This window comes from Bombus huntii, chromosome 17 (genome assembly GCF_024542735.1).
Source record: "Bombus huntii isolate Logan2020A chromosome 17, iyBomHunt1.1, whole genome shotgun sequence".
In the NCBI taxonomy this organism is placed as follows: Eukaryota; Metazoa; Arthropoda; class Insecta; order Hymenoptera; family Apidae; genus Bombus; species Bombus huntii.
In genome coordinates, this window is record NC_066254.1 from 6592078 (window position 1) to 6615125 (window position 23048).

Genomic DNA, 23048 nt, shown 5'->3' on the forward strand with positions numbered 1-23048 from the left:
CCATTTATTTTCAGGTAGTTCTTATCGGTGAAGTGGGTTTCCGATACGAGCATTACGTCGATTTGCTGGTGTTTTAAGAAGAGTTCTAGTTCACGTTTGTGTTGCGCTAGACCGTTGGCGTTCCAGAGTGCTATGCGCCTTGGTTTTATTTTGAGTCGGGGCGTGTTAATTTTTCCACGATGAGTGTTAGTAGCGATAGCAAGTGATTTATTTGCTCCGATTGTTTCTCTATTAGCTTTTCGAGCCTTGAGGAGTTGTCTGCGTTTGGTGGGTTGGGGACACTGTTTTGGGGAAGGTTCCTTTGGCTGTTCGGGTCATTTTGGATGCCTTGTACTGCTTGAGCATAGGAGGTTGAGGTGGAGATGAATTTGGTAGGACTGGGTGTTTGGTTGGTTGAGGGGGTTGGGGTAGTCGTGAATTTCGGCGGGCTGGGTGTTTGGTTGGATACCTCTTTTGCTCTGAGCTTAGGGTACCTGTTCGTGTATAGTGTTTTATATGCTGGGCAGCCTTTGTAGTTGGCAGGGTGGTCCCCTTGGCAGTGGATGCATTTCGCTGGGGTTTCCGGTGATTTGGCGCACTGGTCAGTGGAGTGAGAGCCTGCGCATTTAACGCAGCGGAAAGTATGGTTGCAGTATTTCTGCGTATGACCGTACCTTTGGCACCTTTTGCATTGCACTATTTCTTTTTTCACAAGCGGTGGTTCGGATTTTACTATTGCGTTCATTAGGCGACTGATATTGTAGATTTCCTTGTTATTCGGTTTTTCTTTAATGTCTAGGAAGAATAAGGATAACGGGTCTTTCGAGACTCTATGCCTTATATTACTTACGTTGATGACTTCGTGGCCAAGTTTTGAGAGTTCGTATTTTAGTTCGTCTATGTCTGCTGAGTGGTGTATGTTTCGTAGGACCACCCGGAAAGGCCTTTCCTGTTTGAGTTGGTAGGTGTGGAAGTTGGCGTTCAGGGTCCTGAGTGTCTTGGTGAGTTTTCTGTAAGCTTCTGGGTTCGTCGGTAGTATTTTCACCTTGTTGTTGCTTATCTTAAGGTTATATTCCTCCTTGCTGATATCTCTCTCTAGGGACTTGGTCATTGTCTGTATGTCAATGACGTCGTCTACAAATATTGGTGGGGGAGGGGGGATTCTCTGTGAATGTTGGTTTGGTGGCGGTTCTACGATTTCCATGGCGTCGTTTGAGGATTCCAATACGGCGAACCTGTTGTGTGTGTTTATTTGCGTTGCTGGTTCTATTTTCCTTTTCTTTGTAGTGTTAGCGTCGTTAGTGCGGAGAGTTCTGCTGCACTTCTGCCACGGGGGGGGGGGGGGGGGGTAGCACGGGGTAGCTGCGAGTCTGCTCCGGAGAACCTGGTCGCGGTTGCTGGGCCATCATCGAGCTAGTTAATTCGGAATGAACAACTAGTCGTGAGGCTGTGAGGCTAGTATTCGGGTTGGGGTTAGGTGCGTGGGATTTTCTTCACCCTAGAGGGTAAGGGACACTTAGCTGCGTTCTCTTTCGACGGTTGGGCGACACGTGTTGTTTTCGAACTACGCTGGGCACTAGAGACACGTCTGCACGCTTCGGCACTCCACAGCGAACTCGTCTAACCTGTTGACTGTGAATTTGTTATTGAGCCTAAGATCATTGCCATTGGCATCTCGAGTATATAATTACCAGGGTTACTTGTCAAATTCTGTAATAATCATATTTGCACTAGTCAATGTCTTCTCTATTGCATAACAACAATGTGTAATCCAACTGAAGATTCGTTACACATCCCTAACCCTTATGATAACTCGACATGTATATAGGGAAAAATTGCTCAGAACGTTGACCTTGATGACATATTTCAAGGTCAGTGAAATCGACAAGTTTGTCCGCGTTGTAAATAATTACCAATAATCCTTGTATAGAAGATATGTTGATATTATGATATTACTACTAATATTTCTTCCTTTGCAATTTGATATGATAGGTACAAATATCACTGCATATCACTTATAGGGATACATGATAGGTGTATATAAGCGAAAACAATAAACATGCAATTGATAAACTTTTACAAATTTATCAGAAAGCAAAGCTGTAACGAAAAAACATTATCTTTAATTTTAATCCTATTTTTATTTCAAATATAACTGTAGTATGCTTTCTTAAAAATCGTCAATTGCATAAAACAATAAAAATCGGCAATTTCAAAAATTCATACAGTTGCCTAGGTATGTATGTGCGAAATAAGCACGATCCTATCTGCAATCAAATCAATTAGTACGCTTATTTACGTCATGCTTTACTTTGCGATTTCATTGTATCTCATCCACGTGGTACGGATAATAATAGTACGCATAATTTGAGCTCTTTGTTTCAGCTGAAAATCGAATTCGAGGTCTGATTCTTTTCGAATTACATGCAGCCCAAGCAGACCTTAGTAGGAGGCATACAGAAATGGAGATTTTAGTGCCATTATTGGTAAGATGAAATATCAAATTTAACACGTACTTAAATAATACTACATATTTAAATAATAATATGTATAACACAAACACAAAAAATTACCATCTTTGATAAAATTACAATACAGATGCCTGGTTAGAAATTTTAATGGGGTATTTTTAATTTCTTCATTAATATGAACAATGGAAAAACACAATGAGCTTGAAAGAGATAAAGACCATCTAGAAAAAGGGGACAAAAGTCAAGAGCTTTAAAAAGTTAATAATTTATGAGGACGTATTGTAATTTAAATGTAACTTCTTTATTATGATATGTGCATTATGATATGGTATGTGTAGTTTATGAAATATTGATTTCGATGAAAAGCATGCAAATTGTACTCTTACGCCGATGAGGTGTAATTGCGAAAAAAGTCGCAAAACTCCCTTTTTACAACAGTTTTATCTGGGTCTGTAGTGAAAATTTAAATAATACGTTTACTGCCACGTGCATGCTGAATATTTCGCTAAAATCGGTTGATACAGAAAAAAGTGATAGGCATTAGAAAAATGTAAGAATCATTAGATTTGTTACAATTACAGGTCAAAAATTGTGACAATTTTTCACAATTTTTTTCATTGTTTCCAACTCGTAGCAACATTAATCGATTTCGATGGAAATGTAGTCACGATTACGATTAGCTTCTGCAAAATCGGAGTCTATCGTCAAAATTTAAAGACTTTACACTGTTTCCGGACCTAGGACATGTGCTGCTTAGCACACAACACACAAGCACACAACAGACCACAGATCGGAAACACCACGAACAGCCGCGTCTCCAAGTCCACCTCCCAGTGACAGACGAAACACATAGCCAATGACGCCGACGATCGACGACTCCGTTGATGACCGAACATATCAGACCAATAGCATCCGAATTATTATCCAATGATCTAGTCATCACAGCGCAGATTAACATTTTGAATGATAAACAGCAACCAATCCGTTGTCGAGCGTTGCTGGACATCGGATCTAGTATGAATTTCATTACCGAGGAATTATCAAAATCGCCAAAGATAAGGCAAAACAGTCTTAATAAACTCTCAAGATTAGAAATGTTATGGAACTATGTTCTTGGTAAAATAAATTTCTCTAATTTTAAAAATTCTTTGTAGAAATGATTCACACAAGATATGACTTTATAAACACAAAAATACCGCTATACATCCTTTCTTGTCTTTCATACGTTAAATTTTACAAATTAAAGCTAAAGTACCTATTAAATTATGTAAGAGTTTTTCGACATAAATAAGTTAATATCTTTTTATGGGAAATAATAAGATAGATCGATTAATGTATTAGAAGATATATGGTTGACCTTAAAACCTATCCCGCTACTGGAACAATAATTTCAGTTAAACAAAACATTCTGTATACGTATATACAATTTTCTTCCCTACAACTTGTACAAGATAAGCTGCTGCCCATGTATCGTTCGATTCGAAAATTCCTGTACAGTCCGCTACTTAGATTGACCTACTTGTTGAGAAACGTTAAGTTGGTATAATCGTTAGTTCCTACAAGCTAAGTTGGTACGACTCCTAACGACGCTCTTTTGTCTTAGGAGTCGACCATGTGTTAATTATCTGAGTGTATCCGGTGTGTTCAGACGTTTTGTACGAGGTGGTGAAATATAGAAAGTAAAATTCAATCTGTGTGAATCTATTAAATATCAACCCCAAAACTATATTTAATAACACTACTTTCGTTCATGTAAAGAGGTTTGTTCGCGCACAGGGATGTTTCAGCTAGTTTCTAACTGACAATAACTAAAAAACAAAGAAAACGCAATTTTTTATTCTTGATTTTCATCTTATTTTAGCTTCAAGAATCACTTTAAATTTTGTTACAACTGTAGCCAAACACCCTTTTTAAATATATAATATTATATAGAACATCCGTTTATATATAGTGCTATGTACAATAGGATAATCTTTATATCTTTACTTCCAAATTTTGTTGTCACACCATCTAAAATTACTACATTTGAGAAAATAACATTTATAAAATTTAAGTTAATGTTTTCATATTCTTTACTTCACGTTAATTTTCGGCATATTCGTGTCCTCTCATTCTACATATATTTCATATATATTTTAATAAGTAATTTGTAAACATTTTTTTAATAAAATAAATATTTATGGGTATTTTGACAGAAACGTAAAAGTACACTTACTTAAATAATACAAATATGTATTTGTTGAATATTGGTGTTATCGAGGAGGAAGTCCGACGAAATTGTGTTCAAATAATTCGTAAAACAATTGTTAAGCAACGAAAAATGAAACACTAACTCTTGTCCGTAACCTGGCGATCATACCACCAACATGGCTAATGAGAGAAAGTAAAGTGACATTCCAGTACGAGATCTTGTTACAAAATTATATTCAGAAGGTAAATCCTTTCTTAAAGTGTGGAAAGTGGTCGGTAGAACTCACTCTAAATATACAAAAATTCATAAAGAAATGTCCGAAGAAGAACACGAAGAATTTCCGTCCGAGAACAAATGTGCGAAATATATGGAAAGAAATCTCCATTGAAACATGTTTAGTTTTATAGCGGACTGTATAAAGGTTGGAGTCTATGCTGAGAAGAACACATAGGTTTGTGCGAGAAGAGCAAAATGATTCACGATCCTGGTCGAATCGAATGAATTTTATTCGGAACACAACGCCATTGGTAACACGATGTGATGGGTGTGACTATTTACATATGATATAATGATATTGTTCGCATAACTTATAATAAATGCACACGTTGCGGAACGCTAAATTCTTTGCATAAAGAACGCAATTACCGATCACGGGAAGATACAAATGGTAGAAAGGGACTTCGGTAATCGTAACACTTTTCTTGTCTTAACTTTGGTCGTTCTTGTTTCTATTCTTTTCGGTAATATCCTATAATTAAGTAATTATAGTTTTAACGCGAGCGGTAAGGGACTGGAGCGTTTATAACTACCCATGATGTCATCATCGACGACAAATCAATGTCTGAGAAAAGAAAGGATATTAAGAAAAGAGGAGTATAGTCGCAGAAAAGTACAGAAAAAACTATGGTAATTATTTACAGAAGGTTACACCTTATCGATTTCGGTGACCTTGAGATATGTTGTCGTTCTAAACAACTTTTCCGTATATATTACCGTCGCTCGGTCTTAAGTTTACAGATATTCACAAAAAAAATCAATTAAAATTTGATTTCGATTACAATAATCTCGGTTTTTCTTAAAATTCTTCATCGTCTATGTCGCTTCATTCTTATTCCTCTTTTTCGGCATACTTTTCATTTCTCTCATTTCTGAATGTCACATTTCATTCCGGATCGTATTAAGATTTATTCTATAGTTACATCAAACGTAATCCCCGACCAAAATTTATTTAACCGCCGAGCTGTGAAAAATCTTTTGCTTGAAAACTTTTCAACATGGAGTATGTCCGTGTTTCTTGTTACTGCATGTCTTGCAAATATAATTGGCAAGGCTTTATACAAAGGTAGTAACCACTGACATGAAAATGCGGGCTCATTCTTCTTAAAGCGCCGAAATGTAATTTCCAGTTACCGCTTCTTTCAGCCTCATTGAAGTGCTTTATTATTGTAATCATATCGAAATATTGTATCCATAATTTAGTTGTCATTTCATTTTCAAGTTTTAAGATAACATGAAAATTTTGAGACAACATTCTGAAAATCTGTATCTGTGATGTTATCTTGCGGACCGCTTGTTGCGAGTTATCAACTAAAGAGCGACTAACGCTCAAGGTGGAGGAGGTTTAATAAATCGAGTGTTGGTGTAATTTGGCACTTTATTTGCACTTGTTGTATTAAAGTAAAGTTTGATGTTCCGAACACGACGGTTGTAATGTTTTGTTGAGAGTGAAGTATTTCACCCACACGGTACGACGCTCTGTTGACTGTCCTAGTATGTCGCTGATTCCCCCCATCAGCCGTTGGGTCTCCTCCATCCATCATGCCTTCCCGACCGAGGGTTTTCCCTGGAGTTTCTTCCTGACCTCTGAATCATCAGACTTAGAGCTCGGGGAGGACAGGTAATCCGAAATTTCCCAAAGAAGGGATAGGTGCTATCCGAGCCATAAACGGACGGCCACTCAAAATCTCAAATACCGTTTCAAAGATCGTGTAAAATTTTCGAAAACCTTGATCTCATCGTCTGTAATTTGAAAAGAAGCTAAAATAATTTCTGATAAGGCTAAGTATGTGGCCTATTACTGCCCTTATAAACATGAATATGTAGCGGCACATGAGTCATAGGACGATTCGAATCGGGAGTGACTCATATTGTTGTGCCTTATAGTATCAACGCTGTTTTAATTTGCGGGATTTAAGAATAAACAAACTCCGGGCAAAAACATTATCGCCGTTATGAATAATTGTCAACTGGAACCACATATGATCTTCCGTAAATCCACCGGACAATATAAATAGACGGACATCCTCTCTAGGGAAAGGAGTCTTTAGAGCGAATCAGTATAGCGAAGAATATAGCGAGCAGCATAGCGAGTCATACGATAGAATCAAGTGAGCGACGGTTACAACCGACATACACTATCTCTGTACTTGTACTTAAAATGATTTTAATATAATTAACTATTACATTTTTACCACTCATCTCTTTAATAAACTAACACGTTAATACGACCTCAAATACTTAAAATTTTATCCAAGTTGACTGCCGTACGTTGCAAAGTTCGTTACAAAAAGTTGTATAGTATTCAATTGTTCGAAGATATTTGTCTACTTATTCGACTATTTCGTAACGAATGTAATAAGTGTAGAATATTGTACTTATTAATCATTTTGAAGATACTGTCGTCGCAGAGCAATTTTCTATAAAAATTTGGAGTATAACAACTTGTAAGTACTATTTTTATAAACAAAATAACTGATAAATAATTGATCATTTTTAAGATCATGGATCCGCACGTGAAAAATTACGTTATCTGCGATAAGTTGTTGACTCGTGGATTCTGAAAACTACTAGTCAAAAATAGTCAATAAGGAATTTTTTATAATATTACTAATCAGTAGATTCAACACCATTAGTCTTTGTTAAATATATAGTATATTTGTATTGTACGTGCGAGGGAGAGAGAACGTAGAGCGAAAACACAAACAAGTATGTATCCCCTCCCTAGTATTAGAATACTAGAATATTAGAATATTCACATAACTCTGCTCGCCGCGTGGGCTACTCGCCAGAGGCCTATGGCACGAGATTTCACATTGCACTTCTCTCTTTTTTCTCAACGGAGTCCTAGGCCATCATGCAACACTATCATACATACTATGGAGGAGATACATATTATACTTGTGTATCGTTTCTCTCTACGTTTCCTCACTCTACACGTACAATACAAATATACCATATATTCAACATATTTAATCTACAAAACACATTTTTTGTATTGTCTTCGGTCGCCCTTGTTTCTATTCCTTTCGATAATATACGCGTGTTCTAATGGTAATTATAGTTCTAACGCGAGCGGTAAGGGGCTGAAGCATTTTTTACATAATACGATAATTATACAATATTAACAGATAATTATATAAACTGTGAACAAAAATTTCTGCCATCATTTATTTGCACTTTACATTAACAAATATTTGACGGTTTGTTTTTTTTTTTTTGCAGCAGGAGTCAAAGAAGTATTTAGTTGATGGCTATCAATTGCTGAAGTATGAACCAAAAATTCTACCGGAAGGAAAAATAGCTCAACATGCAGAACAAAATTTCCACGAAATAAATAAGCTCTTAAAACGATTCACTGTAACATAAACTTTATCAGTACGTAGTTTGCTCAGTAAGTTCTACGTTTGGGAGTAAATATTAAACGAAAAACAAAACTGTATATATACATAGCCTTCGTAAGCAAACAAACATATTGAAATAAATTTGTTAAAAAAATTTTAATAAGTACAATTACAAGTGGTAGTTATCATGTATTAGCATTCTTTGATTGAGGGGTTCATTTTTAGCGCATGTTAGAAAAATTAACACATGGAATCAATGATATAATTTATATTCCTGTTCTCTTAATTTGGTAGGTGATTTTAAAAACTTCTAACGAATCACCAATCTTACTTCTTCTGGAAGGGATACGGCGATAGAATAAATTCTCCATACGCTTTGTGTTTTGCCGGTAGCGAAAAATACTGAAAAAATACCGAATGTACAACAGAGAGGGATACAGTAGGGGTACAATACAGTACAGGGCGGGAACAATAGAAAAAGATTAAAAGTTTACGTATCAGGGAATATCACCGTTGCAACGGCAAACCTTCGTTCTTTTCGGTTCCCTGCGAAAAAAGATTTTGATACTGACGAACCTTTTCTGACGAAAGCGAGATCGAACATGATACAATTTGACTCATATTTATTTATCTAATTAATAATTCGTTCTTTCTATCATTGTTTCTGGTAAATTCAAAAGTAATTTCAATAAATAAATAAACTCAACAATATCATTATTATAAAATAATAATTTACTATTTTGTGTACAATTTATATAATTCGTATTTAATTTATTATTTATTAATAATTTACTAATACTATTAATGAAATAGTAAAATAATATACATGTCGGAGAAACGTCAGGAATAGGGTTGTGGGCGTTTGATAAATCTTCATTGGAATTGGCCATCGTTGGGTTATAATGAAGGTACGGTCTGTTAATACGAGTATGGATACTACCGACTCGACAATCAACCGCGGCGGTTGGACACTCGCGATACTAGTGATGTTGGTCTTAGGTTCAATAACGAAGCCGCGGTCAATGGGATGATAGATGTACGTGCTCACAAAAATCTAAGTCGGACTCTTTGCGAAAACGTGGAATATCCACCGAGCGTACAGACACAAAGTAACTCGCTAATACGACCTCACGGAGAATGACTCTCCGTCGCGATGATGCTGCAGAGGAAAGCTATGATGGGGTGTGTCTGAGAACACGAGATCATTGGATTCGTCGAGGATAGCCTTCGTTCAGAAGGTGAGAGAATTTGGCGTTGCTGTTAATTGGTCAATCTCCATATCGGTGGTTAGAAAAGGATGCTAGCCGCCCTCGAGGAAAAGTTGTTAGTGGGAGACGTATTTGTTCGAGAATTGTGATAATGAGCTTGGGCTCGAGGCGGCAACCAGTCACCGAACGTAGCCGCGGTCACGGGATGAACGCTTTGTCTAACAAAGGCATGGAGTAATTCTATAGCTCTCCTTAAAAGAAATATTTACAGCGGTACGCGACAGTAAATATTCCAACGGTTTCTGTCCCGTGGCTCGCCACACACAGACCCTATTCTTCGGGCGAGATAATTACCAGATGTCGATGCATCTCCACAGTACATGTTCAGCTAGCCTGAGGGCCGTTATAAACATTACGATCTAATTACCTAAAGTCCTTCAAACAGACAAACAGTCTTTGTCCCAACTACGGGAAGATAGGGAAGATCTATTTTTCAACGAATGACGCATCCCGCTAGCAACCTTCCCTCAAGGACGGCAAACATCCTTCTTTAACTACCAACATTGAAATTGACCAATTAACAGCAACGTCAATTTCCCTCACTTTCTGAACGAGGGCTATCCTCGACGAATCCGATGATCTCGTGTCCTTAGATACATCCCATCATAGTTTTCCTCGCAGCATTATCGCGACGGAAAGTCACTCTCTCGTGATGTCGTATTAGCGAGTTACTTGGTGTCTTTACGCTCAGTGGATATTCCACGTTTTAACAAAGAGTTAGTTTAGTTATACTTCCACCGTAGCCAAGCAAGTCGAGTACGATTTGGGCTTTGGATGAGAGAGCATCGTGTTATCCCATTGACCGCGGATTCGTTATTGAACCTAGGATCATTGTCATTATCTTCTCGAATATCTAATTACCACGGTTATTTGTCAAATTCTGTAATAATCGTATTTGCACTAGTCAATGTCTTCTCTGTTGCATAACGACAATGTGTAATCCAAATGAAGATTCGTTGCACGCCCCTAACCCTAATTCTAATGTAAACCCGACAGATATATATAGACTATAGCTACTTTGCACGTATCTACAAATTTTATATTATTCTTTATGTAGATTTCAAATTTATGTGGTAAATAACCGAGTAATGCAAATAAATCATGATTGGCGATACAAAAGAATTGTAACAAAAAATTGTTAATTTTGAACTCACGAACATAGACCAAACAATATTCAGACTTTGCTATACTACATTAGAAAATAGAAGAGCATAAAGAAAGCAAATAAGATTCAGAAATGGCAGAAATAAAAAAAAACAAAAAAGAACATCTAGAGGCACAGTGAAATATAGAAAATATATTTACCATAGTGATTATTATTTGTAAATATAAAATAATTGTTAGGAGTTCAAGTCAGTTCGCTGTTGAATGCCGAAGCGTGCAGACGTGTGCCTAGTGCTCTGTGAAGTTCGTAAAACAACACGTGTCGCCCATCTGTCGAAAGTGAACACAGCCAAGTGTTTCCTATCCTTTAGAGAAAAAGATCCTACGCTCCTAACCTCTACCCGAATACTAGCCTCATAGCCTCACGACTAGTTATTCAATTAGAATTAACTAGCTCGATGATGGCCCAGGAATCACGACCAGGCTCTCCTGAGCAAATCCATAATTGCTCCATGCTACCTTCTCCGTGGCAAAAGTGCAACAGATTCCCCCGTACCAATGACGCCAAAAATTCTAAGAAGCGAAAAATAGAAGCACCAAAAACAAACATAAACGCCACCCAGAACGAACAGTCAACAATCAAAGTAAACACTTACAACAGATACGTCGTATTGGATTCCACAAACGACTCCATGGAAACCGCAGACACACCATCAAACCAACACACCCAAAGAAATTCCCCTCCCCCGCCAATATTTGTTGATGATGTCATTGACAAACAAACGATGATTAAGTCCATAGAGAGAGATATCTCCAAAGAGGACTACAACCTAAAAACCAACAATAACAAAGTAAAAATCCTGCCGACAAACCCTGATGCATATACAAGACTCACCAAACCACTTAAGACCATTGTACGCCAACTTTCATACATACCAGCTCAAACACGAAAGACCTTTTCGAGTGGTTCTACGCAACATCCACCACTCAGCAGACATAGATTTTTTTTTATTTATTTGTTGAAATTACAATCAATTCTCGCGTTGAGAATTTTCAGTAATTTTTCTGGCGTGGCGCAGTGACATGGCTGTTTATTTACAATAAGTTAATACTTGTTATAGATAGGTATAATTTGTAGGTATTATAAGTAAGTGCATATGCTTAATTTGGATAACTAAATGAATCTAGCGTTTAGGTCTAGCGGGTAGTGCATCTTCAGCCTGCGAATCTGGTCCGTCGTGTCGAGTAGTCCAGTGATTAGGGGGTTTCGGTGTTTGTTGACTCTTTTGCTACATCTGTCGCTGTATTTTGCTATTTCCTCTTTGACTGTGGGTATCTTGAGGTCGCGATGGATGGTTTCGTTGGTAACATACCAAGGTGCGTCTGTTAAGGATCTTAGCGTTTTCGATTGGAATCGTTGTAGTATTTCGATGTTGGAGTTACTTGCTGTTCCCCATAGTTGGATTCCGTAGGTCCAGACAGGTTTTATTACGGTCTTGTAGAGGGTAATTTTATTCTGTATGTTTAGTTTGGAGCGTTGGCCCGTGAGCCAACAGAGTTTTTTTAGTTTGTCCTTTAGTTGCTTCGTTTTATCTGAGATGTGTTTCTTCCACGTTAGTCTCCTGTCCAGGGTCATGCCCAGGTATCGGACTGAGTCCCTGCTAGGAACTGTTGCATTGTTGATGGTGACCTGGGGGCAGGTTTGTTTTCGGAGAGTGAAGGTTACATGTGAGGATTTATTTTCGTTGATTTTGAAGCCCCATTTATGAAACCACTTTTCCATGGAGTCGAGACTTCGCTGGAGAGTGGATGAGGCTATTACCGGGTCTGCGTGGGTAGCTAATAGCGCTGCGTCGTCTGCAAATGTCGCTATTGTTATATCGTTTGATATAGGTAGGTCGGCAGTGTAGATGGAGTACAGTAGGGGTCCGAGGACACTACTTTGGGGTATGCCAGATTCTATTGGGAATGTTGTGGAAGTGACATCCAAGTATTTAACCATGAATTGTCTATTGGTTAGGTAGGACTTTAGGCTGGAGTAGTAGCTGTGTGGTAGGATTTTTTAAAGTTTGTATAGTAGTCCTTCGTGCCATACTTTGTCGAATGCCTGTTGGATGTCTAGGAAAACCGCTGAGCAATATTTTTTCTTTTCGAGTGTTTGGCTGATCGTATGAGTTATGCGGTGGATTTGCTCTACTGTTGAATGATGTTTTCGGAAACCGAATTGGTGATCTAGGAGTGTTTTCAAGTTCTCTAGGATTGAAAGGAGTCGGCTCGTGAGCACCTTCTCGAATAGTTTGGACAGGGTAGGTAAAAGACTGATTGGGCGATAGGAGCTGGTTTCGTATATCGGTTTACCGGGTTTAGGGATGAGGGTAATCAATGAGATTTTCCAGGCCTTAGGATAGTGTTCCAGGCGAAGGATAGCATTAAAAATCGATGTGATGAGTGCTATCCCTTTTATGGGAAGTTCCTTGATTGCTTTATTGCCTATTAGGTCGTGTCCTGCTGCTTTCTTGGGGTTTAGGCGACTGATTGTTTCTATAGTCTCTGCAGAAGTGAAGGGTTCGATAGGAGGGGACATTTGGAAGGGGGTGTGCAAGTATTCAGTAACGTCCGCGGCGGCTTTAGGGGAATGGGGATTGAATACTTTTGACAAGTATTTAGCAAACAGGTCGGCTTTTTCTATAGGGCTTCGCGCCCATCCACCTTGCGGACGGCGGATAGGTGGGATTATTTGTGGGGGGCGTGTGAGTTTCCTGGAAGCCTTCCATAGTGAGTAGCTGGAGTCGGCTGTGGGGGATAAGCTGGCGAGGTATTTATGGAAACAGTCGTTTTTATAATTTTTTAAGGTTTTGGATAGCTTTCTAGTTGCGTTGTTTAGTTTGCGTTTGTCATCCGGTGTTCTATGGGTCTGCCATACTCTTCTTAGTCTACGTTTTTCTGCTATTTTTTTTTAGTATGTATTGGGGATATTCTTGTTTGCTGTTAGATGGCTTTGTCGGTGTGGAGAGGCGGATTGCGTTTATTATGCTCGTGTTTAAGTATTCCGTGGCTGCTTCGATTTCTTCCTTTGTTTTTAGTGGGGTGAAGGCTGAGGTTGAGTGTGTAAAGACTTCTCTGAAGAGCTGCCAGTTGGTATGTTGGTTGTGAATGGAGCCATTAGGTGTATTCTCGATGATTGTTGAACTGACTGTTGCTATCACAGGAGCATGATCAGAGGAGAGATCAGCCGAGAAGTTGATCTGGACGTGTCTTGATGAGATATTTTTAGTTACGAAGAAGTCGAGAAGGTCGGGTATTTTGTTGGTGTCAATGGGCCAGTATGTGGGTTCGTATGTGGTGAGGTAGTTAAGGTTGTTGTTTATTATGCTGTTTAAAAGGTTTTTGCTTCTTGCTGTAACCAGTCTGCTGCCCCATTGGATGTGCTTGGCGTTATAGTCTCCTCCAGCTATGAATCTATAGCCCAGGGTGTCCAGGAAGTTATCAAAGTCTTCTTTGGCGATGGAGTGTCTGGGAGGGCAGTATACTGCTGAGGTGGTGATTGTGCCATGACAGTCTTCTATTGCTACGTTTGTTGCTTGGAGGTAGTCTTTCTGGAATGATGGAAATTCGTAGTGCTTAATACTTGCTTTGATTATTATTCCGGTGCCACCGTGGGCCTTTCCGCTGGGGTGTTGGGTATGGTAGAATTTGTAACCATTTATTTTCAGATAGTTCGTGTCGGTGAAGTGGGTTTCCGATACGAGCATTACGTCGATTTGCTGGTGTTTTAGGAAGAGTTCTAGTTCACGTTTGTGTTGCGCTAGACCGTTGGCGTTCCAGAGTGCTATGCGCCTTGGCTTTATTTTGCGTCGGGGCGTGTTAATTTATCCACGATAAGTGTTAGTAGCAATAGCAAGTTATTTATTTGCTCTGATTGTTTCTCTATTAGCTTTTCAAGCCTAGAGACGTTGCCTGTGTTAGGTGGGTTGGGGACACTGTTTTGGGGAAGATTCCTTTGGCTATTCGGGTTATTTTGGATGCCTTGTACTGCTTGGGCATAGGAGGTTGAGGTGGAGATGAATTTGGTAGGACTGGGTGTTTGGTTGGTTGAGGGGGTTGGGGTAGTCGTGAATTTCGGCGGGCTGGGTGTTTGGTTGGATACCTCTTTTGCTCTGAGCTTAGGGTACCTGTTCGTGTATAGTGTTTTATAGGCTGAGCAGCCTTTGTAGTTGGCAGGATGATCCCCTTGACAGTGGATGCATTTCGCTGGGGTTTCCGGTGATTTGGCGCACTGGTCAGTGGAGTGAGTGCCTGCGCATTTAACGCAGCGGAAAGTATGGTTGCAGTATTTCTGCGTATGACCGTACCTTTGGCACCTTTTGCATTGCACTATTTCTTTTTTCACAAGCGGTGGTTCGAATTTTACTATCGCGTTCACTAGACGACTGATGTAGATTTCCTTATTGTTCGGCTTTGTTTTATGTCTAGAAAGAATGAGGATAACGGATCTTTCGAGACTCTATGCCTTATATTACTTACGTTGATGACTTCGTGGCCGAGTTTTGAGAGTTCGTATTTGAGTTCGTCTATGTCTGCTGAGTGGTGGATGTTTCGTAGGACCACCCGGAAAGGCCTTTCCTGTTTGAGTTGGTAGGTGTGGAAGTTGGCGTTCAGGGTCCTGAGTATCTTGGTGAGTTTTCTGTAAGCTTCTGGGTTCGTCGGTAGTATTTTCACCTTGTTGTTGCTTATCTTTAGGTTATAATCCTCCTTGGAGATATCTCTCTCTAGGGACTTGATCATTGTCTGTATGTCGATGACGTCGTCCACAAATATTGGTGGGGGAGGGGGGATTCTCTGTGAATGTTGGTTTGATGGCGGTTCTACGATTTCCATGGCGTCGTTTGAGGATTCCAATACGGCGAACCTGTTGTGATACTGAACGTATACAACCATACGTTCCGCTGCGTTAAATGTGCAGGTACACACTCAACTGACCAATGCAGTAAATCACCGGAAATCCCAGCGAAGTGCATCCACTGTCAAGGTGACCATCCTGCCAACTACAAAGGCTGCCCAGCCTACAAAACCCTGTACACAAATAAGTACCCTAAACACAGGGCAAAAGAGGTAACCAATCAAATACCCAGTCCTCCCAAATTCACTACTACCTCAATCCCCTTAACCAATCAAATACCCAGTCCTCCTAAATTGACCACCACTTCAACCTCCTATGCCCAAGCAGTACAAGGAATCCAAAATAATCCGAATAGTCACAGGGACCATCCTCAAAATAGTGTCCCCAATTCACCAAACACAGACAACGTCTCTAGGCTTGAAAAGCTAATAGAGGAACAATCTGACAAATAAATAATTTGTCATTAACATTAACTATTAACACTCATCATGGATAAATTAATTCGCCCCGACGCAAAATAAAACCAAGACGCATAGCTCTTTGGAATGCCAACGGTCTAGCTCAACACAAATACGAACTAGAACTCTCCTTAAAACAACAACAAATCGACGTAATGCTCATATCTGAAACTCACTTCACCGGCAAAAATTACCTGAAAATAAACGGTAATAACTTCTACCATATCCAACATCCCCGTGGAAAGGCCCTCGGCGGCACCGGAGTCATTATCAAAGCCAGCATTAAGCACTACGAACTTCCAACATTCCAGAAAGACTACCTTCAAGCAACAAACGTAGTAATAGAAGACTGCCATGGTACAATCACCACTTCAGCGGTATACTGCCCTCCCAGACACTCCATCGCCAAAGAAGAGTTCGATAACTTCCTTGACGCTCTAGACAATAGACGCAAATCCGATAATTGCTTTATCCACTCTCCAGCGATATCTCGACTCTATGGAAAAGTGGTTTCATAAATAGGGCTTCAAAATTAATGAAAAAAAACCCATACATGTAACGTTCACGCTCCCAAAGCAAACCTGCCCCCAGGTCACCATCAACAATACAACAATTCCTAGCAAGGACACAGTCAGATACCTGGGCATGATCCTGGACAGGAGGTTGACCTGGAAAAATCACATCACAGACAAAACGAAGCAACTAAAGGACAAACTCAAAAAATTCTATTGGCTTACTAGCCGATCCTCCAAACTAAGCACACAGAATAAAATTACCCTCTATAAGGCCGTAATAAAACCTGCCTGGACCTATGGGATCCAACTATGGGGAACAAGAAATAATTCCAACATTGAAATACTTCAACGCTTCCAATGGAAAACGCTAAGATCCATTATAAATGCACCCTGGTATTGTTCAGAAAAGTTAGGTTGGTATGATCGCTAGTTACTACAAGCTAAGTTGGTACGACTTCTAGCGACGCTCTTTTGTCTTAGAAGTCGACCACGTGTTAATTGACTAAGTGTATCCTGTGAGTTAAGACGTTTTGTACGAGGCGGAGAAATATATAGAGAAAATCGAATCTGTGTGAATCGATTAATTATCAACCCCAAACCTACATCAATTAACAGGTATGTCACCAACGAACTAATACATGACGATCTCTAGATACCAACAGTCAAAGAGGAAATAGAAAAATATAGCGACAGATATAGCAAAAGAGTCAACAAACACCGAAACCCCTAATCACTAGACTACTTGATACGTCGGATCAGATCCGCAGGCTGAAGAGACACTACCCGCTAGACCTAAACGCTAGATTCAATTAGTTATTTAAATTAAGTAATATTTACTTATTTATAATACTTACTTATAAATTATACTTATCTATAATAAGTATTAACTTATTATAAATAATTAGCCATGTCACTGCGCCACGCCAGAAAAAATTACTGAAAATTCTCAATGCGAGAATTGATTGTAAATTTTAATAAATAAAAAAAAAAAAGAAAGAAAGGAATTCAAGTGTCCTTCGACATTTGTGCGTGTTTGATGAATGGGTATATGGATGTCGCTGGCGTGCTGTTTGTAACATAGCGTTGATACGCTTCTTATTCTCTTCCCTTATTTATGGTTTTCCATTATTCTATTCGGTTAGGCATGCATATTCTCGGAAGTCGGCCCTTGTGCGTGTTTGTAACGAATAGTTAATGTAATCGACGTGCGCGTTTCCAAGCTTTAACAATGATTTTCATAACTAATATCAGATAGTAAAAATAATATTGAAAAGAAAATAGAAAAAAATTGTAATCAAAATATTCCCAAAGTTACAATAGAAAAAAATGTTCTCTTATATTTTTCAACAAAAGTTAAATCTAATACAAGATTTCATTTAAAATTAATAAAATTTCAAATTAGCATCAAAATGAAAAAATCAATTCAGAGATCAAACATTAAAATAACAATTTTTAAACTAATTATCTTTATTTACTTATACTTACTAGCTTTAATACTACCATGAGAAACTTTTAACAGAGATCAAAAAATTCAATATGAAATACAAATTTTAAATATAATTTAATGTCTTCTTTTAATTTCTTCTTTGTTAAATTTTGTATTATTAATTTTTTATTAATGTATTAACCCTTTGCACTCCTATGTCGAGTGTGACTCAACATCAGTTTTTATTTCAGGAGCTACTTTGTTGAGTCCCACTCGACATTCTTTCAGTTTCACCTTTTTTTGTGAAATGTGTGAAAGAAAACAAGGATTGCATCCTGGAAATTGTTTCAAGATATATCATACGCCTAAAAATTACAAAATACAACAATAGTGTGAATAAAACTGGTATTTAAGTGAATTTGTTTCTTCCTTTATTTATTTAAATTGCCTTATTTTTTAGTTAAAGTAAATTTCAAATAAAACACTTAAAAGCGTTAGGAGCTGCTGATAACAAAATTGAAATAAAATTTGGAGTGCAAAGGGTTAAACATATTTTCTAATATAATAAAGATATCATGCCTTAATTCTTAAAAAAAGTTGTATCATAACTTTCTTGTAACTAGTGTTACAGTAATACAATGATATTATTAATAAGATCTTAATGTAAAAAAAATTATGTAATACTATCATATTGTAGAGTAAAATACCTAAGATAAAAGATACAAAATAAATATTTAATATTATACAACACTTCTCACTTCATCTAAGTAATTATGATACACAAGGAAACAATAAATATAACTAGTTAATCTAAATATGGTATAAATTCGTTTTACATGTATTGTATTCACTATTGCATATTCTAACTCACTGCATTATAATTTTTTTATTGTGTCAGTATCTTTTAATTTCGCAGGAAATCTATGGTGAAGTACATACATACATATGTGTGTGTATATATATATATATATATATATGTATATATATATATATATATATATATATATATATATATATATATATATATATATATATATTACATAGAATATTAACTAGGTTATGTTTAGATCACCACATGGTTTATACCTAAAATAGGCTGTGGTTAGTTGTGCTAAATGATTTCATATTATTTAAACCTACATAACAAAATCCGGCACAATCATGTCCTACAATTCTTCTACTGAAACGAATTGTGCTTGTAGTAAAGATATTAAAAAAGATGAGGAATCTAATTTTGATTTGGTTTTAAAAGAAAAGTGGATGGAAGCCCAGAAAAATGGAGTGTTTCGTTATATATTAAACATTCAAGATTCAAAAATATTGGAAGGCAAATATCACTTTTTAGTCCAGGTAATGTTATTAAATAATTAATTATAATAAATATTTGTTTAATTTATTTTCAAATATTTTTTAATTGTTACAATTTTGTTTAAGTAATATAGTAATTTACAGGATAAAATATTTTACATGTTTCTATTGTTCACTTGTCATATGTGTAAATGTATGCTTTAATTTTACCATCTCTTGCATAAATATTCATGAGATAATTTTCTAGTTCAAATTTTAATAATTACAAATATGTTTTGTGTATTAATGTCATTAATACAAAAGTACATGTAAATCTGGTTACATATGCTTATCTCTTTGTTTTAATACTCTCAAGTACAGTTTGTTGATAACTTATAAAATAAAAATAAGCAGATAAAACAAAAATATTTACAAAATCAGTGATAATTTACAAAAATAAAAATGAAATAAATATTATGTAACTGTAATTATATCTAATAATATAATATAGATAATATTGTTTATTCTAGGAATATTTATAAGAGTAAAATTATATAAATTAACTTTATAGTGCAAAATCATATATAAAATAACAGTTAAAGAAGTAGCAATGAATATATATTTGTTATTATATTGCCAATACAATATCAGGATTGTTTATTTATTAATCAATGTATTATACTTTTAGGAATATATATCTATTGATGAACTAAAATTATTTAATGTTTTATGATTTATAATTATGAGAATCATAATGTCTCTCGTCCCTATTGTATTTCAAAGAACTTATAATCCTTTAACACATTGGCATCAGAGCATTTAGAAACTAATATATATATATATCATTTAGATTCTAGCAAAGGAATTCAAATGACATATATGTGAGTCACGGTGCTAATGTGTTAAGTTACTCTAGTATGACTTAGTTAATATAACTGTAACACAATGAAAGGAAAAAAATAATTCTATTGATTCATATATATGTAAATTCATCAACAAATAACATGGGAACTGCAAGACATTTGTATTACTGATTTAGTTAAAATTCTGCATATGGGAAGATCCTCACTCTGCAAAAGTATTCCATTATAAGAGCAAAGGTCAAATATACAAGATATATACAATATATATAATCAAAGATATATACAATCATAAATATAACATTGTCTTTTTCTGCATAGTAAATAAATTTGCAATACTGTAGTATTCAGTACTTTAATGCCCATAGGGTGCATTGTTAGAAAATTTAATATTTGAAAAAAAACCTTATTGCGCGCCATGGTACATTTATTGGAGTATACAATTGCTGATTAACCAGTTAGCTGTTGCGCCTTCTTTGAAAACTTTGAAAATTGTATACCTAAAATGTGTCACAGAAAGTAAGCGATGAAGTATAATGGCCAAATACAGAGTATGTGTGGCTGTTATAATATAGAATTAAGTTATAATAAAATGACTGTTTTATTTTTTAATTTTATTGCTGACATGAATTGTTATAACATGAAATATTGCCTTTTTTTGACATGATGAGTATATCTGTCATAAATAGCTAACTGGTTAAACATGCATCGCTGCTATAAATGTCGCCTATTACTGAATTGTTGTGACTAGCATCTCGTTAACATCTTTTTGCAAAAAAGATTAACATGTGTGCGTTGCCAGAGTGTTAGTTGGCAAAATGAGTTGGTATTGATGTGGACAATGATGTGGTTACCTATGGCATGCCGAACCTACACAGTTTTGTCTATCTTCTCAGCATCGGACATTTATGGTGGCTGAGACTTTGTTGGAAGACTTCTGTACTCATAAGCTTGTACCTGTACCTGTATCTGTTTGCCAATAATATACTTTATCTCCCAATGGGATGTTGCACCTTCATTTGTACATTTAGTCATTAACCAGATCTTGGAATACTTGTGCCTTGTGAATATGACTTCCAGTAATTTAATCCATAAAAATTGTGGTTAAAAATTTGCAAAATATCTAAACATCATAAGGAATTGAAAATTAGTAAAATGGTAGCTTTTATCTAAAGCTGCTTTTATCTAAAAGGTATAGCTAGTGAACGGGGTCAAAAGAGTCCTCCAACCAAATTTATGTAATGATGTGCCATATGATAGTACCAAAAAAACATCTTATATCAAATTTCAACTTTTTTCTCATCTAAAAAATAATTCATCTTATATTGAGCTCGAATTCACTCAACTACTTTGTAAGTCACATTATTGAACGATACTTCAAATTAACACAAATTCTAAAATTTTATACTATATTTATTATATATAGAAGGTATTAAAATATCCAAAACATAAAAGCTACTTTTTTGCGTGAAATTTTCGAGGAAATCGATTTTTGACACATTCACCACTGGAATATCTTCTTAAAAAACCTAAAAATCTATAAATTTATAAATTCTATAGTTCTATATATATTAGGTTATTCGAAAAGTTTCTTTCATTTCATAAGGTGATAATACATGAACAACAATTTCTGTTTTATATTATTTTATTGAATTAGGTATGACACATTCCATTATATTTCTATTATTATGTTCGTGCATAATTCAATAAAATAATATAAAACAAAAAACATTGTGCATCTATTATTGCCTTATAAAACGAATGAAACTTTTCGGACAACCTAATATATATATGTAACTGTATGAATAGAATAGATCACGAGAGAAGAAATGTAATTTAGGACTTAGAAAATCGATTTTCCAGGTAAAATTTGTAGTGGATTTGTTATTAACTGTTCTTGTATTGAATTTAATTATTCTCAAAATAAACTCGATTTTCCAGAATCGATCGTTCGATTTATTCTAAGCATTTACATTATTACATATATATATATAATCTGTAATTCTATAAATTTGTCATCTTTTACGGAAAGAAAATTGTCAAAAAGTTCGTAATGTTTGTAATATGCCACAATTTTCTACAGAAATTTTTTGTATGATGTTTCTCTTTGTTAACCTATTGAATAGTTCATCACCTGAGAAATGCGGTTTGGGAATCTCCTTAACCATGTAAATAAACCCCTTTGAATTATAAATACACTGAAATTCATCTGTTGTTTAGAGAGATATACATACTTCCAGAAACTGCTAAGCCAGTAAATTGTTTAAGGTGTTATATACAAGGTGTTAAAAAAATTGGACAATATTTTATGTAAATCTAGACATTAAATCCAAAAATTAAAAAACAGATTCACAAAAGAAAAAATACATTATAAGGAGAAGATGAAGATAAATAGTACTTTATATAAGATTAATTCTTATATGTACTGATATGTTCTATTCATTAGACACAGGCATTAAATGTTTAAAATATTTAATGATTCAAATTTTTATAAAGGTTTTATATGAACAATCCAATTATATATTGTTCTCTGATAAAACATATACAAACTTGTTTTAATCATATAAAAATTTTCTTTATTATTAATAATCTTATAATAAATAATATTTATTTTTCTTAATATTTAATACTGACAATTTTTATTAATTTTTAGCTAAATATTGATCGTGGTTATAAAAGAAGATCTCCAGAAAATATTATTTCGATGAACCAACCTTTCAATGAGAAAGACTTTAACTTTACAAAACTTGTGTCAGAAGAACAAATAATGAATTTAAATAATACAGACAAAGATGATATAATTGCAATTAATGCTAGTCCGATTGAATACTGTCATTCTCTGCTGTTGCCACAAAGATGTAAACAATTACCTCAACTTGTAACAAAGCATAGCTTATTGAAAGCTATTGAGTTGTTTTCCTTGAGTTTGTCTTCGTAAGTATATTCCACCTTTGAAGCAAAAGTACAGA

General features: G+C 35.9%; 2 protein-coding genes across 15 annotated transcripts in view; both read left to right on the forward strand.

Annotated features, from left to right (window-relative positions):
* The window catches only part of LOC126875170 (SET domain-containing protein SmydA-8-like), a 54212-nt gene extending 45234 nt beyond the window's left edge, over positions 1 to 8978 (forward strand). For 3 of the 4 annotated variants that reach the window (XM_050637908.1, XM_050637906.1, XM_050637907.1), the window contains 2 exons: positions 2365 to 2465; positions 8143 to 8301. In XM_050637908.1, the coding sequence (XP_050493865.1) occupies positions 2365 to 2465; positions 8143 to 8286 (245 nt within the window). In that variant the 3' untranslated portion in view covers positions 8287 to 8301. Of the gene's footprint in view, positions 1 to 2364; positions 2466 to 8142 lie in introns of all 4 variants that reach the window. The other variant, XM_050637905.1, reaches the window with a different exon arrangement.
* Positions 8979 to 16989: 8011 nt separating this feature from the next.
* LOC126875181 (GDP-D-glucose phosphorylase 1-like) overlaps positions 16990 to 23048 on the forward strand; it is a 41801-nt gene continuing 35742 nt past the window's right edge. Inside the window, exons 1-4 of one of the 11 annotated variants that reach the window (XM_050637936.1) lie at positions 17505 to 17796; positions 18630 to 18699; positions 19185 to 19282; positions 22733 to 23013. In XM_050637936.1, the coding sequence (XP_050493893.1) occupies positions 19193 to 19282; positions 22733 to 23013 (371 nt within the window). In that variant the 5' untranslated portion in view covers positions 17505 to 17796; positions 18630 to 18699; positions 19185 to 19192. Of the gene's footprint in view, positions 17122 to 17497; positions 18338 to 18629; positions 18700 to 18763; positions 19283 to 21980; positions 22248 to 22732; positions 23014 to 23048 lie in introns of those variants that run through there. The other 10 variants (XM_050637928.1, XM_050637935.1, XM_050637925.1 and 7 more) reach the window with 10 other exon arrangements.